The sequence below is a fragment of the Ranitomeya imitator genome, chromosome 2 (assembly GCF_032444005.1).
Source record: "Ranitomeya imitator isolate aRanImi1 chromosome 2, aRanImi1.pri, whole genome shotgun sequence".
NCBI classification, from domain to species: Eukaryota; Metazoa; Chordata; class Amphibia; order Anura; family Dendrobatidae; genus Ranitomeya; species Ranitomeya imitator.
The window spans coordinates 107,257,438-107,274,342 of NC_091283.1; the positions used below are offsets into that span (position 1 = coordinate 107,257,438).

The 16,905-nt window shown below is 44.3% G+C and overlaps 1 protein-coding gene across 5 annotated transcripts in view; it reads left to right on the forward strand.

Annotated features, from left to right (window-relative positions):
* CAPN6 (calpain 6) overlaps positions 1 to 16,905 on the forward strand; it is a 160,754-nt gene that overhangs the window by 103,540 nt on the left and 40,309 nt on the right. For all 5 annotated transcript variants that reach the window (XM_069747119.1, XM_069747123.1, XM_069747120.1 and 2 more), the window contains 3 exons: positions 9,607 to 9,738; positions 9,897 to 10,105; positions 10,474 to 10,666. In XM_069747119.1, the coding sequence (XP_069603220.1) occupies positions 9,607 to 9,738; positions 9,897 to 10,105; positions 10,474 to 10,666 (534 nt within the window). The remainder of the gene's footprint in view (positions 1 to 9,606; positions 9,739 to 9,896; positions 10,106 to 10,473; positions 10,667 to 16,905) is intronic.

Consider the following 16,905-nt stretch of genomic DNA (forward strand, 5'->3'; position numbering starts at 1 on the left):
CAAGATGGCTCTTTCAGTAACAAACGACGGGGGGGGGGGGGGGGACAGGTTCCCTTACATTTAGGTTGTTGTGCCAGCGTGGCGGTCGCAGGACACATTGCCGGCTACACAGCTGGGGATCAGCTGACGTTACTGAAACCCAATAACACTGGGTCGTATGTTTTTACTGTGCAGCCTGCACTTCTGAGCCGCAACTGGTGGTGTTGGAGCCCAGGAATAGCAGTTCAGGTGGTAGAAAGATGAACACAGCAGGAGACCTGGATGACACCCAATTACTTAATCAGGCAGAGGAGTGGCAAATTCCTGCGAGATCCAGGCCTGGTTCATTTTCAGGAAAGTAAGCAGGTCAACGTTATCGGAGGATAGTCGCATGCGACGGTCTGTTAGTACACCACCTGCGGCACTAAAGACACGTTCCGATAAGACACTAGCCGCAGGGCAAGCCAGCACCTCCAATGCATACTGGCTTAGCTCTGGCCATGTATCCAGCTTAGAGACCCAAAACTTGAACGGGGAAGAGCCGTCTGGGAGTACAGTAAGAGGGCAAGCCATGTAGTCTGTCACCATCTGACGGAACCGTTGCCTCCTGCTGACTGGAGCCGCCGGTGATGGTGTAGACATTTGGGGCGGGCACACAAAAGTGTGCCAGAGTTGTGCCATACTGGGCTTGCCTTGGGCAGAGGCACTGCTTCTGCTCCCTCTTTGGGCAGAGCCTCCCCCACTGCCTCGACGCACTGTGCTGCTTTGTAAAGCACTAGCAGCACTCCTCTCAGTTGGACAGGAGAAGATGATGGAATTCACCAGTCTGTCGTGGTACTCCCGCAATTTACGCTCCCGGGTCAACGCAGGGATGAGGTTTTGGACGTTGTCCCGGTAGCGAGGATCGAGGAGGGTGAACACCCAATAATCAGGCATGTTGAGAATGTGGTCGATGCGGCGGTCGTTTCTCAGGCACTGCAGCATGAAATCCACCATGTGCTGCAGAGTGCCAACCGGCCCAGAAACGCTGTCCCCTGCTTGAGACATGATCTCTGCCCGCTCGTCATCACCCCACCCTCGCTGTACACACTGACCACTGGACAATTGTGTCGCTCCCTCCTCTGGACGGAGCTCTTCCTCCTCCATTGACTCCTCCTCATCCTCCTCACAAATTGGCCCCTGCGTACCCCTTTGTGAGGAACCACGTGGCGCTGACTCTCCAGAAGCTGATGGAAAAGGTGACTCCTCATCCTCCACCTCTTCCACCACATCATCCCTTAACCCTTGCAAAGTTTGCTGAAGCAGGCAGATAAGGGGGACAGTCATGCTGACTAGTGCATCATCTGCACTTGCCATCCGCGTGGAATAATCAAAAGGACGCAAAACCTGGCAGACGTCCTTCATAGTGGCCCACTCTGTGGTTGTGAAGTCTGATCGGCGCTGACTGCGACTTCTTTGCGCCTGATGCAGCTGGTACTCCATAACTGCTTGCTGCTGCTCACACAACCGCTCCAACATATGTAACGTGGAATTCCACCGGGTAGGTAGGTCACATATGATGCGGTGTTCCGGAAGGCGGAATCGGCGCTGCAGAGCAGCAATGCGGGATCTGGCCAAGCTGGAACGCCGCAAGTGAGCACACTCTAGGCGGACCTTGTGCAGCAGGGCATCAAGATCCGGATAGTCCCTCAGAAAACTCTGCACAACCAAATTGAGCACATGTGCCAGACATGGGATGTGAGTGAGGTTGCCAAGGGCCAAAGCTGCCACCAGATTTCGGCCATTGTCACACACTACCATGCCTGGCTGGAGATTCGCTGGCAGTAACCACACATCGCTCTCCTGCTTTATGGCATTCCAGAGCTCCTGCGCTGTGTGGCTTCGATGCCCCAATGAAACTAGTTTCAAGACGGCCTGCTGACGTTTGGCCACGGCTGTGCTCATGTCGGTCATAGGTAAACGTTCACGGGTCCATGTGGGGGTGGACTGTGACGGATCCTGCAGAGAGGAATCAGAGGAACTGGTGTAAGAGGAGGAGTCGATGCGTACAGACTGGATTCCTGCAATCCTTGGAGTGGGCAGGACACGTCCTGCGCCACTCGCACGATCTGTACCTGGCTCAACAACATTAACCCAATGGGCAGTGAGGGAAACATATCGCCCCTGTCCATGCTGACTAGTCCACGCATCGGTGGTGAGGTGGACCTTGCTACTGACGGCGTTCAGTAGCGCATGTTTTATGTTTGCCTCAACATGCCTGTGCAGGGCAGGGACAGCCTGCCTGCTGAAGTAAAAGCGGCTGGGCACCTTGTACTGTGGGACTGCCAATGCCATCAAGTCACGGAAGCTGTCAGTCTCCACCAGCCTGAACGAGAGCATTTCCAGGGACAACAGTTTGGCAATGCCTGCATTCAGAGCCTGTGCTCGGGGGTGGTTGGCCGAGAATGCCCGCCTTTTCTCCCATGCCTGTACTACCGATGGCTGTAGAGTAGACTGGGAGTGTGAGGATGACTGGGAAGGTGGTGCTGTGGGTGGAATTACACAAGGTCTCTGGGAGGAAGCCAAACCAGCTGTGCGTGAGCTGGAGGAAGAGGCAACACGAGCTGAAGAGGTGGTAGCTGCCGCTGTTGGTTGGCCTACATCTTCAGTGTGTTTCTGTAACTCCACCGCGTGCCTGGTCCGCACATGTTTCCACATATTTGTGGTATTGAGGTTGCTGACATTTTTCCCTCTTTTTACTTTATGATGACACAGCTTGCATTTGACAAAACAAATGTCATCTGCAACTGTGTCAAAAAAGGACCAGGCACTGCAAGTCTTGGGAGCGCCCTTTTTGGCTTTGGAAAGAGACAGGCTCCTAACGGGTGCCAAAGTGGAGGCTACAGGCTCCGCAGTCTTCCCCCTCCCTCTCCCTCTTTGGCCCGTAAGAGGAAGCTCTTCCTCTGAGCTGCTCCCACCACCTTCCTGTTCCTCACGCCACGATGGGTCAAGGACCTCATCATCTCCACTACCCTCTGCCACCAACTGCTCCTCCTGGGTAGTCTCAGCAGCACAGTACGCACGAGAAAGCGGCACCTGAGTTTCATCATCAGATGCGTACTGCGCTGTGGTCACCGGAGGCACTGGCCCACCTGCCTCTTCAGAGTCAGAGAGAAAAAGGTGTTGGGCATCACTGCACACTGCCTCTTCTTCCATTTCTCCAATGCTGCTTGGCTGGCCCCCTGTTTCCAAGCCAAGAGATTCAGAGAACAGAAGTAGAGACGGCTCCTGTCCTGGGCTCTCTGACTGCCTGGCCAATTTGGCAGGTGGTGAAGAGACAGATGGCTGCTCTCCAGTGCTCTGTGCCTGAGAGGATGTGGCACTAACTGAAGTCGATGCCGAGGCGTTAGCTGCCATCCACCCGACAACGGCTTCAATTTGGTCTTCACGCAGCAGCGGTGCACGGCGCTCTCCGACAAAGCTGCGCATGAAGGACTGTTCCCTGCTGAAACTGAGTGACGACGAGTCACCGGCGCCCGCAGCAGGCACAGAATCACCACGTCCTCTCCCTGCTCCTCTCCCTGCTCCGCGCCCACGCCCACGTGCCTTACTCCCTGCCCTCTTCATCTTGGTTGACAGATAAAGATAAGCAGAAAAGTACTAAGGCCTTAGTGTGCTTATTCCTGTAATGCTCCTCCTAACAGGTGTAAGAAACACTAATGTTGTAAATTGTGGACTAAACTTTATTATTTTTCAAATGTGGCCTACACAAGTGTAAGTTGTGTTTGGTGAACTTAACCTTTTTTTTGGTGCAGATCGGGCTACAGAGCTAGTTTAAATCACACGGAGACCGTGCAGACAGCCGTAAACGGCGCTGCAAGGCCAAGAAACCCTCCTCTAGGTTATCCTATATAGTGTTTTTCCACTATTTAGCTGGATACAAGTGGAAAGACACTAATAGGAATTTTTTTTTTCAAATTTTAAACTGGCTGCACTATTTGAAAAAAAGGAAATTGTTTTTCAAGGTATGAGGCAGTAACGCACCCTGAGCTGAATCCAACCGGCTATGGCTGCACACAGACTACAGGGCGAGCTGCGCTCACACAGAGACCGTGCAGACAGCCGTAAACGGCGCTGCAAGGCCCCAAGAAAACCCTCTAGGTTATCCTATGTAGTGTTTTTCCACAATTGAGCTGGAGACTGGTGGAAAGACACTAATAGGAATTTTTTTTTTTCAAATTTTAAACAGGCTGCACTATTTGAAAAAAAGGAAAATTTTTCTCAAGGTATGAGCCAGTAACGAACCCTGAGCTGAATCCAACCGGCTATGGCTGCACACAGACTACAGGGCGAGCTGGGCTCACACGGAGACCGTGCAGACAGCCGTAAACGGCGCTGCAAGGCCAAAAAACCCTCCTCTAGGTTATCCTATATAGTGTTTTTCCACTATTTAGCTGGATACGAGTGGAAAGACACTAATAGGAATTTTTTTTTTCAAATTTTAAACAGGCTGCACTATTTGAAAAAAAGGAAAATTTTTCTCAAGGTATGAGCCAGTAACGAACCCTGAGCTGAATCCAACCGGCTATGGCTGCACACAGACTACAGGGCGAGCTGGGCTCACACGGAGACCGTGCAGACAGCCGTAAACGGCGCTGCAAGGCCAAAAAACCCTCCTCTAGGTTATCCTATATAGTGTTTTTCCACTATTTAGCTGGATACGAGTGGAAAGACACTAATAGGAATTTTTTTTTTCAAATTTTAAACAGGCTGCACTATTTGAAAAAAAGGAAAATTTTTCTCAAGGTATGAGCCAGTAACGAACCCTGAGCTGAATCCAACCGGCTATGGCTGCACACAGACTACAGGGCGAGCTGGGCTCACACGGAGACCGTGCAGACAGCCGTAAACGGCGCTGCAAGGCCCAAAAACCCCCCTCTAGGTTATCCTATGTAGTGTTTTTCCACAATAGAGCTGGAGACTGGTGGAAAAACACTAATAGGAAATTTGAGAAAAAATGTGCAGCAGGCTGCACTAAGAGCAAAAAAGAACAACTGTGTGAGGCAGTGTGAACCCCCCCTGAGCTGAATACAACCGGGTATATGGCTGCACACAGACTACAGAGTGAGCTGCACACACACACACACACACAGAGACCTTGCAGAACGCTGTTAAAACAGCGCTGCAAGGCAAGAGCAAGGTGAACAGTGAAGAACACACAGCGTTTTGCTAAATTAGCCTTTGGAAAGGAAAATAAAGCAATTAGCAAGCTCAACTGGCCCTCAGTTAGAACACAGCGTCCTGTCCCTAACTGAAATCACAGCAGAGTGAGCGCAAAATGGCGGCAGCGCTTTTTTATAGTGCAGAGTGACATCATTTCAGCAGCCAATCCAAGCCTTGCCAGTACTTACATGCCCACCATGCTAAACAGGATGTGCCCACACTTTCATTCATTCCTCATTGGCTGCTGCGTTCAATTTGAATTCTGGGAACTTCCGATTCCGGTATCCGATACGCGGGAAGTATCGGAATTCAGTATCGGAATTCCGATACCGCAAATATCGGCCGATACCCGATACTTGCGGTATCGGAATGCTCAACACTAATGGTGATCATTTGAATGAATGGAGTGGTATTGGCGGATACTATATAAGTATTAAAAAAAAGGCTTAAAGATTGTTTCAATAAAGTAGTACTTATGATTAGAAGTCATAGAGCAATTAATATTGTATAATTCTTCAGAAAAATCTGGATCTTGATGGACTTGTGCCTTTTACATCATGTAATAAATGGAACTGCAGGATCCACCATTTTTGCTCATAGAAAAGTACCAAACCCTCTCCTATAGCATCCTATCGTCTTCCCGAGATAACTCCTCCAGCTTGGGAACGTTGGGCATGTAAGCCCAAATTTGATCGTCAATCAACGTTACTGATATTGATATAGAAGGTGCGTCATGGGTTTAACATTTTGTAAGGGTTGCAAAGCAATGAAAAAGCATGGCCGCTTTCATTTAGAAACAGTCCCATTTCTCTATAGGTTCTGTATGGTATTCAATCTCCGCTCCACTGATGTCAATGGGGTTGAGCCACAATAAAACCTGCCACCAGTCAACAGAAATAGCATGGAATTAGAAAAAAAAAAAATAACTATGCATTTCTCGAATGCCACCGATGAGTCTACGTAACTTAGAGAAGACCAAATGGGTTGTCTGGGACTAATATATCTATAACTTATCTGGTGTTGTGGAGGTCTGACATATAGCATGCCCACAATCACCCGATACCTGCAGATGGTGGGGGTGCCCGTTGTCGTGCCCCCGTGATATTATATTGATTACCTATCTTTTGGACATATCACACTGTATATTACTAAGACCAACATTACATGTTATTATTGTAAGAGAAGTGACCTGAAAAGAGTATCTGCAACATCCAGCCATACACAGGACTACGGAAAAGGCCAATCAGATTCATTGATGCAGACTTAATTGACAGCCAACACAACAGATCACTAAGAGAGAGATGCGTATTGCACTATGCCCGCTGTGTAAATTAAATGGAGCAGAAAAAGAAAGTTGACAGGTAAAGTTGTAAGGGGAAGAGAACCGTGGAAAACGGAAATGGAAATCATCAACAACTGTGATCTTGTGATCACTGAACTGAAGTGACAAGAGCGGTACCCTATACAGGATAGCATTATACTACACGAACAGAAAGCGTATTACATGGTACAAGTTAAGAGTAGGAATGTGATATCCAGCGATTAGTACAAAATTACCACTAAGTGCATCCATAAAGATCCAGGAGATAGCATCTAGAGAATTAGGGAATAAATTGTGACATGAGGAATAAGGATGGACACATTATGTCTAGCTGCTGTGTTATTAGCTGCCAAAACAGTAAAAATAATATTGTGAAATGTGACTATCCCAGAAATGCCTTCAATTCCTAAATGTTTCTATAGGAAATAAAAGCCTATTGTTAAGCAGTATACTCTGCATACTTTTTTCCAGTGTACAGAAATACATCAAATACATTCAGTGCTATCTCTGAGCAGAATAGAAAAAAATCTGGAGTCAGGCTATGTTCACACTTGTGCTGTGGCTTCTATTCATCATGCAAGCCATAATGTTTTATCGGTCCATCCGGCAGTTGCCATCCGTGCTTGGTGGAACCTAATGACTTAAATTGAAGCATTTTGGGTTGTGGTGATCTTCATTTTGATGGAATCTGCAACAAAGTCTCCAACACAGATGTGTATTTCTGCCATCGCGGCACTGCATGTAAATTTACTTCAATGGGATCTGTATAAATCTGTGTGATGGGCGCTACCTGCTGCAGGCAGGCATCCTTTTATCAATTTACCTATACAGCATCTGAAGCAAAGTAGGGAAGTGGGAGTTTTATTTCAGCAAAATGGAACACCAGCCTCCATAAACAGTTTAAGACATTGCCTAAATAACACAAGATTCATTTATATGTACAGTGCTCTGCCACGAGGCCACCACCAGTAACCTAACCAGTATGTTAACTATGGTATTAACCATTAATCAAGTCAAGACTAATAGTTGTGCAGAAATAAATATAAATAAAAGGAATTGTGCTAAGAATTAAACATGATCACTTACCTATGGGATAGGTGATAATCTCATGATTGCCGGAAGCCCTTCCACTGGGATCTCCACTGATTCCGAGGTCAGCGGTTAAGCAAAAGCACAGTCTTCTTTTTTTTATCAACATGACACATTATTTTGTATATTATTATTATTTTATTTGCCCCCTTTTCTTGTCTTTTGATTCTGTAGTAATCAAGCAATAAATGATTTAGAGATAGGTGCCTCAAAATATCTATTTTCTCCAAAAGTCACCAGTATATATTGATCTTTTGATTCTGTTGGACAGTTTTGATGTGATATACCAGTCTACATACCAGGGTACCTAAACCAAGTTGACTTATCTTTCCTCTCCATGGGTAGTTGGTTCCTGAACAAGGTTCCTTCTCCACAGCAACGTTCACATTAGTAAAAAAAGAAAAGGGAAAGGAAAAAATGTCCTACTCATTTTTATACACATTGCTGTTTTCAAAACATGATGCTAGGGTTAATCTAGAGTTTGTAGATTATGATCTTTGATTAGGAAATCAACATTCAGTTTACCTCTTATTGACTTGTGATATACAGGTTCATCACAGATTGCTGCGGAGGTTTATGGAGCAGGCTCAGGAGCTGAGCCCATTTTATACATGGTAAATGTCGGCTGTGTTACATAGCTTGCATCAATCTGTTACAGCAGTGGCCCGAGCTGAACTCTAATCACTACTGTTAAGCATTTAGAAGTCACTGTCAATCACTGACCGCAGCATTCAAATTATGTGATCATGGGTAGCCGATGGGCCCCCATGGTGGCTGGGGGTCTGCTGAAAGCTCATGTGGCTGCCATTTGCCTGTGAAGCAGAGCCACAGGCTGGGTTTCCTAGCAGAACTGAAAATACAATGTGATATTGAATTTTATAGGATCAGACAATTGGTTCAAATCCCCTAGGGAGACTAAAAAAATTAAAAAAAAGTTTAAAAAGTAAAAGTAAATAAGAGTTTAAATCATCCCCCTTTTCCCCATTCAAAATTAAAGAAATGAAAAAAATAAACATTATACCCGAAAAAGTCTGATCCCATCAAAATAGAACAGTATTTAAACTGCAAAGGAAACCGAAAATTAAATGCCAAAACTGCCATTTTTCGATCATTACATTTCACCAAAAAGAAATGCAATAAATTATCACAATGTCATACAGTACGTACCCCAATGATATCAATAAAAAAATTAGCTCTACACACAAAAAACAAGCCCTCGCCCACCTCTATGGTCAAAGAAAAAAGGTCTCGGAAAATGGTGACAAATTTTGCCCCACAAAAGGTTAGAATTTTTTTCTAACCACTAAAATATAAAAAGATAACGTTCATTTTGCATGGGCTTCCTTGGGGGGGGGGGGGGGGCTGCCCTTTTGTTGTGCTCTCTCACAAGGGTTACTATGGGTAAGATCTACCATCGTCACTCATGTGGTTTATTTTTCCTTCCTTATATATTTTCTTACAGGGTTAATATAAGTTATGTTATTTATCGACTTTTTTGGATACCACTGGATGCGTGCAGTATGTACCTAATACTATGAGACCTCTCAATAGGTCACTACTGCGTGACGCCATCTGCTATCCCTAGGTCTATTTCCTTTTATCATGTATATTAGATTCTTGGCATACCCTGTCGATAGGGATACTAGGTCATTCCCACTTACCCATGCCCTCACTTTTCTGTGTGAGATTGCCTTTTTGTGACATCCTAATCCATCACCTTTTTACTGTTGTACTTTTTATTCCCTACATTTGTATTATCATGTTTTTGTGATTTTTTTTCTGTGCACTGAACTTTGTTATATTTTTATGTGAATGGTTTTTGGACTTTCTTCGACTCCAAGTGGCTTATAGGATTCATATAATGTGGAGTGTCCTTCATTACGTGTTGCTCATTTAGTAATCTTTAGTAATTGTTCTAATTTGCTTACTTTATTTTCTTAATATGCTTTTTGTTTGGATACGTTTGATTATAGCTGCGTTCAGTATATCCTTAATGATATTGTCTTTATTTAAAGGAACTCTGTGATGACCCTCACCTGTTTGTAGATGGGATCAGCCATCATGATTTGCATCAAGGCAAGCTGGGAAACTGCTGGTTTGTGGCCGCTTGCTCCTGTCTTGCTCTGAGAAAGACTCTTTGGAAAAAGGTACCAATAATACATGTACTGTCCATCCAAATGTCTAGATATGAAATATAGAACACAAAATATGACACATTTACTTTGCAGAGAAGGTCAATAAGCTTTTGTTATTTAATCATTTTGTTATTTTACTGTTACATAGCTAATTTGTACTTGTACCGTAGGTTATTCCAGAGTGGAATAAACAGGAATGGGATCCAAAAAGACCACACAGATATTCAGGAATTTTCCATTTCCAGTTCTGGTGTTTGGGAGACTGGGTCGATGTGGTCATTGATGATCGTTTGCCAAGCGAAGACGGGAATTTGATCTACTGCCATTCTAATGTGAAGAATGAATTCTGGTGTGCTCTACTGGAGAAGGCGTATGCCAAGTGAGAAACCTTCTATATCTCACAATGTGAATGCTGAAATAGATCCAGGGTTCTTCTGAAAGCCAAAAAGATTCCTAATGCTACATTTCTTTCTGTAGCAACTCTGGCTTTGGCAGGTGAAATCCATCATTTAGTTATTGTACCAAATTTACATACATTGTGCATCATTTTTTTCCTTCGTTTGGATTAGGTCTGGAACGCTTTTCACATTATCCCTTTAATCAGTGTGGCTCAGTATCAAAGCTAATTTTTGGAAAGGAACTCACTACTTGTGGCTCAGTATGGGAGCTAGTTTTTGGTAATGAACCCACTACTTCTGCTATTAGGCCATTGTGAAATATTGACCCCTGATGTATGCTTCTCTGCAGGTTGGCCGGATCATATGAAGCTCTTGATGGCGGCAGCACAGCAGACGCCATAGTGGATTTTACAGGAGCAGTTGCGGAAAGTATTGATTTATCAGATGGCAAATACAAAGTTAATATAAGTGAACAAACAAAGTTGTTTGAAGAACTTTTGAAAGTTTATAAAAGAGGAGGACTTATCTGCTGTCACCTGAAGGTATTGCAATGACTGAAATGTTTGGAGTGACAGCAGCATTATAACAACTTTTGATACCCAAGTCCTATTATAGTAAGCTCTTTCTTTCCAATTCGGGGAGGACAATTTGAGGAGCTCTTTATTGCAGGTTATTTATTAAGCAGAATAACAAGCTTCCAATGATTACATAACGAGTATAAACAAATCTAGACCATAATATCTCAGGAGCTTCAGGCCCAGTCCATCAGTAGGTAGAACACAAATGTGCAACGTAGTGATATTTTGCTGTTTTATATGGCAGATACAAGCTTAGTACTGTCACTGTACTTCCTATAGACTTTACTAAAGGTTTACATGTGCAGTCGTGTCTATGGGCTGGACACTCCAGTTCTCAGAATTAGGATAGGTTCACACAAGCGTATAAAAAAAAAATCGTTAAAAGTTTCACTCAGAAAATTGACGATTTTTTTTCCTCACTGTGTGCTGTCCATATACAATCCGATTTTTGCAGCAGCTATTAAAATAGGTTGTCCACTACTTTAGCATTGATGACCTATCCTCAGGGGCATCAATGTCTGATTGGCAGGTGGGGAGTTTGACTGGGACGGTACACCTGTCAAATAGTGATGAGCGAACATACTCGTTACTCGAGATTTCTAGAGCACGTTCGGGGGTCCTCCGAGTATTTTTTAGTGCTCGGAGATTTACTTTTTCTTGCCGCAGCTGAATGATTTACATTTGTTAGCCAGCATAAGTATATGTGGGGGTTGCCTGGCGCGTTGGGGCCACGACGTGGATCTTCTTAGTCGCCATTATCTGGGTTAGGACTTGATGTGGGTTTATCCTTTGTGATTGCCTATTTGGTTATTAGTTTTTGAGCCTGTGCGCAGGGCTCAGTGACCTCACCGTATAGACTTGCTATGATTGATATAGACCTCAAAGAGCCTGGTCCTATACCCATTTACCATTTGCACTATGCACCTTAGAATGACTTAAATGGCATTAAGATCCTCCACGCCGTGCATTTTTCCATCTATGCTACCTTCACCTTCTTTCTGTTTGTAATCAACTGTTATTGGACTATAATTGTTTAGATATTGTTATGGTTGTTAATTGTGTAACCAATAAACTTGTTACATTTTTATGGACATAAACTCCGCTTTTTCTTCTATGATACTGCTTATTACATTAGTACTTCTGCTAGTGGCCGAGGCTTGGTACTACACATCCACCTCCTATTCAAGTCGATAGGACGCAGGTGTCCAGAACCCTGTGACGGCCACTATCAGAAGATGGCCAGTTTCACAAGTAAGTACCTCTGGACTGTGGCTGCCACCGCCAACACCGATAACAGCTGATCGGCGGGGGTGTCGGGAGTCAAACCTTGACCGATCAAACATTGAAGACTTATCCTTAAGACAAGCTATCAATGGTAAAGTAGTGGAGGACCTCTTTAATCATTTACAAGATGATTTACAGTTTCCTATGTTGCAGAATTTCAATGCATCAATAAAACATGGATGCTATACTGTGGAAGCTAATTTTTTTTGCACACCCATAGTTTTTTGCGCACCCATAGACTTGAATGGGTGAATGACTCCTGACTTACGGATGTAGCCAGTGCATGCTGTGATTTTTTTCCCCCCGTAGATTACATCACTGATAAAAGAATCGCTCATTTGCACTGCCTCATTGAATAATATTGCTCCGAGTGGTGTTCGTTCTTTTTTACATACAGCACTTGGACCGAAAATACGGTTGTGTGAACAAACCCTCAGGAGGATGGCTGTGCTACCTTATTCATCCGACATATATTGCAGCTTAGATCTACAGAAAATGTCATAGAAAGCTGAAATCCAGGGTAGATGTTATGCAGCTCTACACGAATACCAGGAATTTTATGACACAGACTAAAAAATAACACATTATAAATTAGTGAGTAGTCTGGATAACAAGAATACCGGTTTTTACATACCGGTAATAGGATTTTACAGAGTCCACGACAGCACCCACAACGAGAGAGGGGATCCGCCCACCTTCCGGACAGGAACCTACAGGTTAAAAAGGGGCGGTCCCTTTCGCCCTCCAGTTTGTGTTCCAGAGTACAAGGGATACCGCCAATGAATCAGTACATGACAATGTTATCTTAAACAATACTAAATACCACCACCTCTATAGAGTGATCTCTAAGGCACACCTTCCAACAGAGTGCAAGAATAAGTAACTAAATACAGGTGGGGGGAATGTATGGGTGCTGTCGTGGACTCTGTAAAATCCTATTACCGGTACGTAAAAACCGGTTTTCCTATCGTCACGACAGCACCCACAACGAGAGACTTTCAAAGATTATCTATTTGGGAGGGATGACAGCACTAAGTACTGAATGGCCAAACTGTAAGCTGGAATTGGCAGATAGATCAAGGCGATAGTGCTTATAAAAGGTGGAAGGTGATGACCAAGTTGCCGCCTTACATATCATTTCAATGGGGACATCTGCCTTCTCCGCCCAAGATGATGCCATAGCCCGAGTGGAGTGCGCCCTGATGCCTTCTGGTGGTGTTACTCCCCTGGCAGAGTAAGCAAGACATATCGCTTCTCTAATCCATCTAGCGATAGAATTCTTCGTGACACCTGAACCCTTTTTTCAATTCTGGAAAGAAACAAACAAAGCCCTACTCTGTCTCCAACTTTGTGTCCTATTCAGATACTCTAATATCGCCCTCTTCACATCTAGAGTATGATATTTTTCCTCATCTTCTGAACCTGGATTTTCATAAAAGGATGGTAAATAAATCTCCTGACTTCTATGAAATTTAGTTGCTACTTTTGGCAAGTATGTATCCTGGAGACTTATTAGATAGGGAGGATCTACTGATAACGCCTTTATATCACTGACTCTCCTGGCAGATGTGAACGCTAAAAGTAGAGCTGTTTTTAAGGTCAAATTTTTTATTGGAATAGAATACAACGGCTCGAAAGGAGGTTCAGTCAACGCCTCAAGCACCAAATTTAGATCTCAAGGGGGTAATCTTACAATATGGATTGGGTTAGAACGCTGACATGCCTTAATAAACCTAGCAACCCATCTATTACCAGCTATATCACTGTTATACAGAGCCCCTAAGGCCGAAACATGAACTCTCAGAGTGTTGACTGCTAAACCCAATTCCCAGCCTTTCTGAAGGAATTCTAAAATAGCCGAAATCGGAGCTTTATCTCCTAATGGTTGTGATAAAACGTAAGGAATTTTTTCCAAATTTTTGTGTAGATTTTTGTAGTGACCTCCTTCCTGCTTTTCAATAAGGTAGCTATTAAAGCATTAGAGAACCCCCTCTCCCTCAGAAGCTCCCTCTCAAGTTCCAAGCCGTTAAGTGAAGAGTCTCCAAATTTGGATGACGAAATGGACCTTGAGAAAGGAGTTCCGGAACCACTGGCAACACCCAGGGATCGGTCACAGACATTGTCCTGAGGATAGAGAACCAAGGCCTCCTGGGCCAGAAGGGGGCGATTAAGATCACTCTGGCTCCTTCCTCCCTGATCTTTCTGAGAACTATCGGAATCAGACACATTGGGGGAAAGGCATATGCCAGCTGGAAGTCCCAACGGACACGAAGGGAATCCACTATGAACGGTTGGTCTGCTATGTGTACTGATGCAAACTTCCTGACCTTTCTGTTCTCCCTCGTAGCAAATAGATCTATTACCGGCAAACCCCAAAGACTGACTATCTGATCGAATATTTGTTTGTTTAGAGATCATTCCCCCTGACGAAGGGAATGGCGACTGAGATAGTCTGCCTCTATATTGAGTTCCCCTTTTATATGAACTGCCGACAGGGAAAGAAAGTGATTCTCGGCTAGGGAAAGTATCTGCGCTGTAGTGGTCATTAGGGACCGTGACCTTGTCCCCCCCTGATGATTGATATAGGCCACCACAGTCATATTGTCGGTTTGTATTTGTACATGCAAATGTTTCAGGGATGGTAAAAAGTGAAGAAGAGCCTGATTGACCGCAGCAAGCTCTCTTAAATTTGAGGAATTCTGGGATTCTTGGATCGACCATCGCCCCTGGGTTAGAATGTCTCCCATATGGGCCCCCCAACCGAACGGACTGGCGTCTGTTGTAACTATGCTGTCCGGTGTGATGGTCCAGAGAACTCCCTTTGATAAATGTGCCAGATTGAGCCACCATCTCAGATCGTGAAGGGTGGCGGGTGATAGGCTGAATTTTCTGCTTGGAGAACCTCGAAGATCTTTCTCTGCTTGAAGAATCTCGTACTGAAGCATTCGAGTATGAGCTTGAGCCCATCTCACAGCCGGTATACACGCAGTCAATGATCCTAGTAGGGACATTGCGTCTCTTAAACTTAGGTTTGGAACTTTCCTTACAGCCATGATCTTCCGAATGATCTTCTGCTTCTTTTCTTCTGGTAGAGTGGATAATTGATTTTCTGAGTCCAGAAGAACTCCTAGGAACATCTGACATCTTGTAGGTTCTAGTTTTGATTTTTCCCTGTTGATAATCCATCCGAGTTCCTGTAAGGATGATATTATGGCATTTACCCGAGCCGTACACTGAGCAATCGAATTCCCGACTATTAAAAAATCGTCTAGATAAGGCACTACAAGGGTTTCCCTCTCCATAATATGGGCCATTACTTCCGAGATAACTTTTGTAAAAATTCTAGGTGCCATGGACAGGCCAAAGGGCATTGCCCGAAATTGGAAATGTTTAATCTGATGGTTTACCCAAACTGCCATCCTGAGGAATTGTTGGTGATTTCTGTGAACTGGAAGATGGTAGTATGCATCTTTTAAATCCAAGACCGACATGTAGCACCTAGGAAACAAAAGCTTAGTTGTTGATTTAATGGATTCCATTTTAAAGGCGTGATATTGAAGATATTTATTTAATTTACGCAAATTTATGATAGTCCTAAAGGACCCATCAGGTTTGGAAATCAAAAATAGCGGAGAATAAAAACCCGACTTCTCCTGATGTTTAGGAACCTCTTCAATAACTCTCTTTGTAAGCAATTGTTGAATCTCTAATTCTAAGGCCTGTTGTTGGGCCGGAGAGTCTAGCGATGTTATCACAAATTGATCTGGGGGAGTTCTCAAAAATTCGAACTTTAACCCAGACTCAACTACCCCCATTATCCAGGCACTAGAAGTGATTTTTCTCCATTTATCTGAGAAGAATCTAAGTCTCCCCCCTACTGGTAGATCCGTTTTATCTGTAGTTACGTCTACGTCTTGAGAAGGATGAAGGGTTCTTATAGTATCCACCTTTCTTCTTTTGATCTGATGTTTCCCAGTCACGATTATCTCCCTGCTGGTCCGACTGAAATCTCCTGAAGGGCATGCGTCTCCGGAAGGCGTTCCTAAAGGTGGGATTAAATGTTTTAGGAAATCCGTTCTTTCTATCCTCTGCTTTTTCAAGGATGTCATCCAGCACCGGGCCGAATAGGTACTCACCCCTACACGGAATGGAGCATAATTTGGCTTTAGCCTGAGCATCCCCCTTCCAGGTCTTAAGCCATAGTGCCCGTCGGGCTGCATTCGATAGACCCGCCGACCTTGCGGCCAATTTTAAGGAATCAATTGAAGCATCAGCTAAATAAGCCGCTCCTTCTCTGATCTGAGACAGGGAATTCAATAATTTATCCCTAGGTACTTTCGCCTTAAGTTGTTCCTCCAACTGCGTCGCCCAGACCATGATTGATCTAGCAGTACAAGTGCCTGCGATTGCGGGTTTAAAGGCTCCAGATGATGACTCCCACACCTTCTTAAGGAGCATGTCAGCCTTTCTATCTGAAGGTATTTAAGTAAATAGGGCAGCACACTGCAGCGCCAAAACATGCAAACTTGAAAACACAAAATTTGAACTGCATTACTGCACTGAAAATATGAAAAATGAGAGCTTTTAGCGCATAAAAATGGCCAATTTTATGTGTACCTCGTAGCCACGATAAGGCATCTCTCTTATACGAGGCCCTACGCTTGACCTACCTCTCTGAGAATAAACGTCTCCATCTGAATGGGTACATGTGAAACCTCTCCTTGGACTCAAATTCTCTCTCACTGTGGAGGGGTATTGGACCTATTATAATTAAAACACCTGAAGCTAGGAGGCGGGGAGTGCACGATCAGAAGGCTAGAGAATACATTTCAAAAAACCTGATCTGCACATCCAAACATAGACACAGTGTGAACAGGTGCTGAACCCAGAGTCGCCAACTCGTATATATTTAAGTAAAT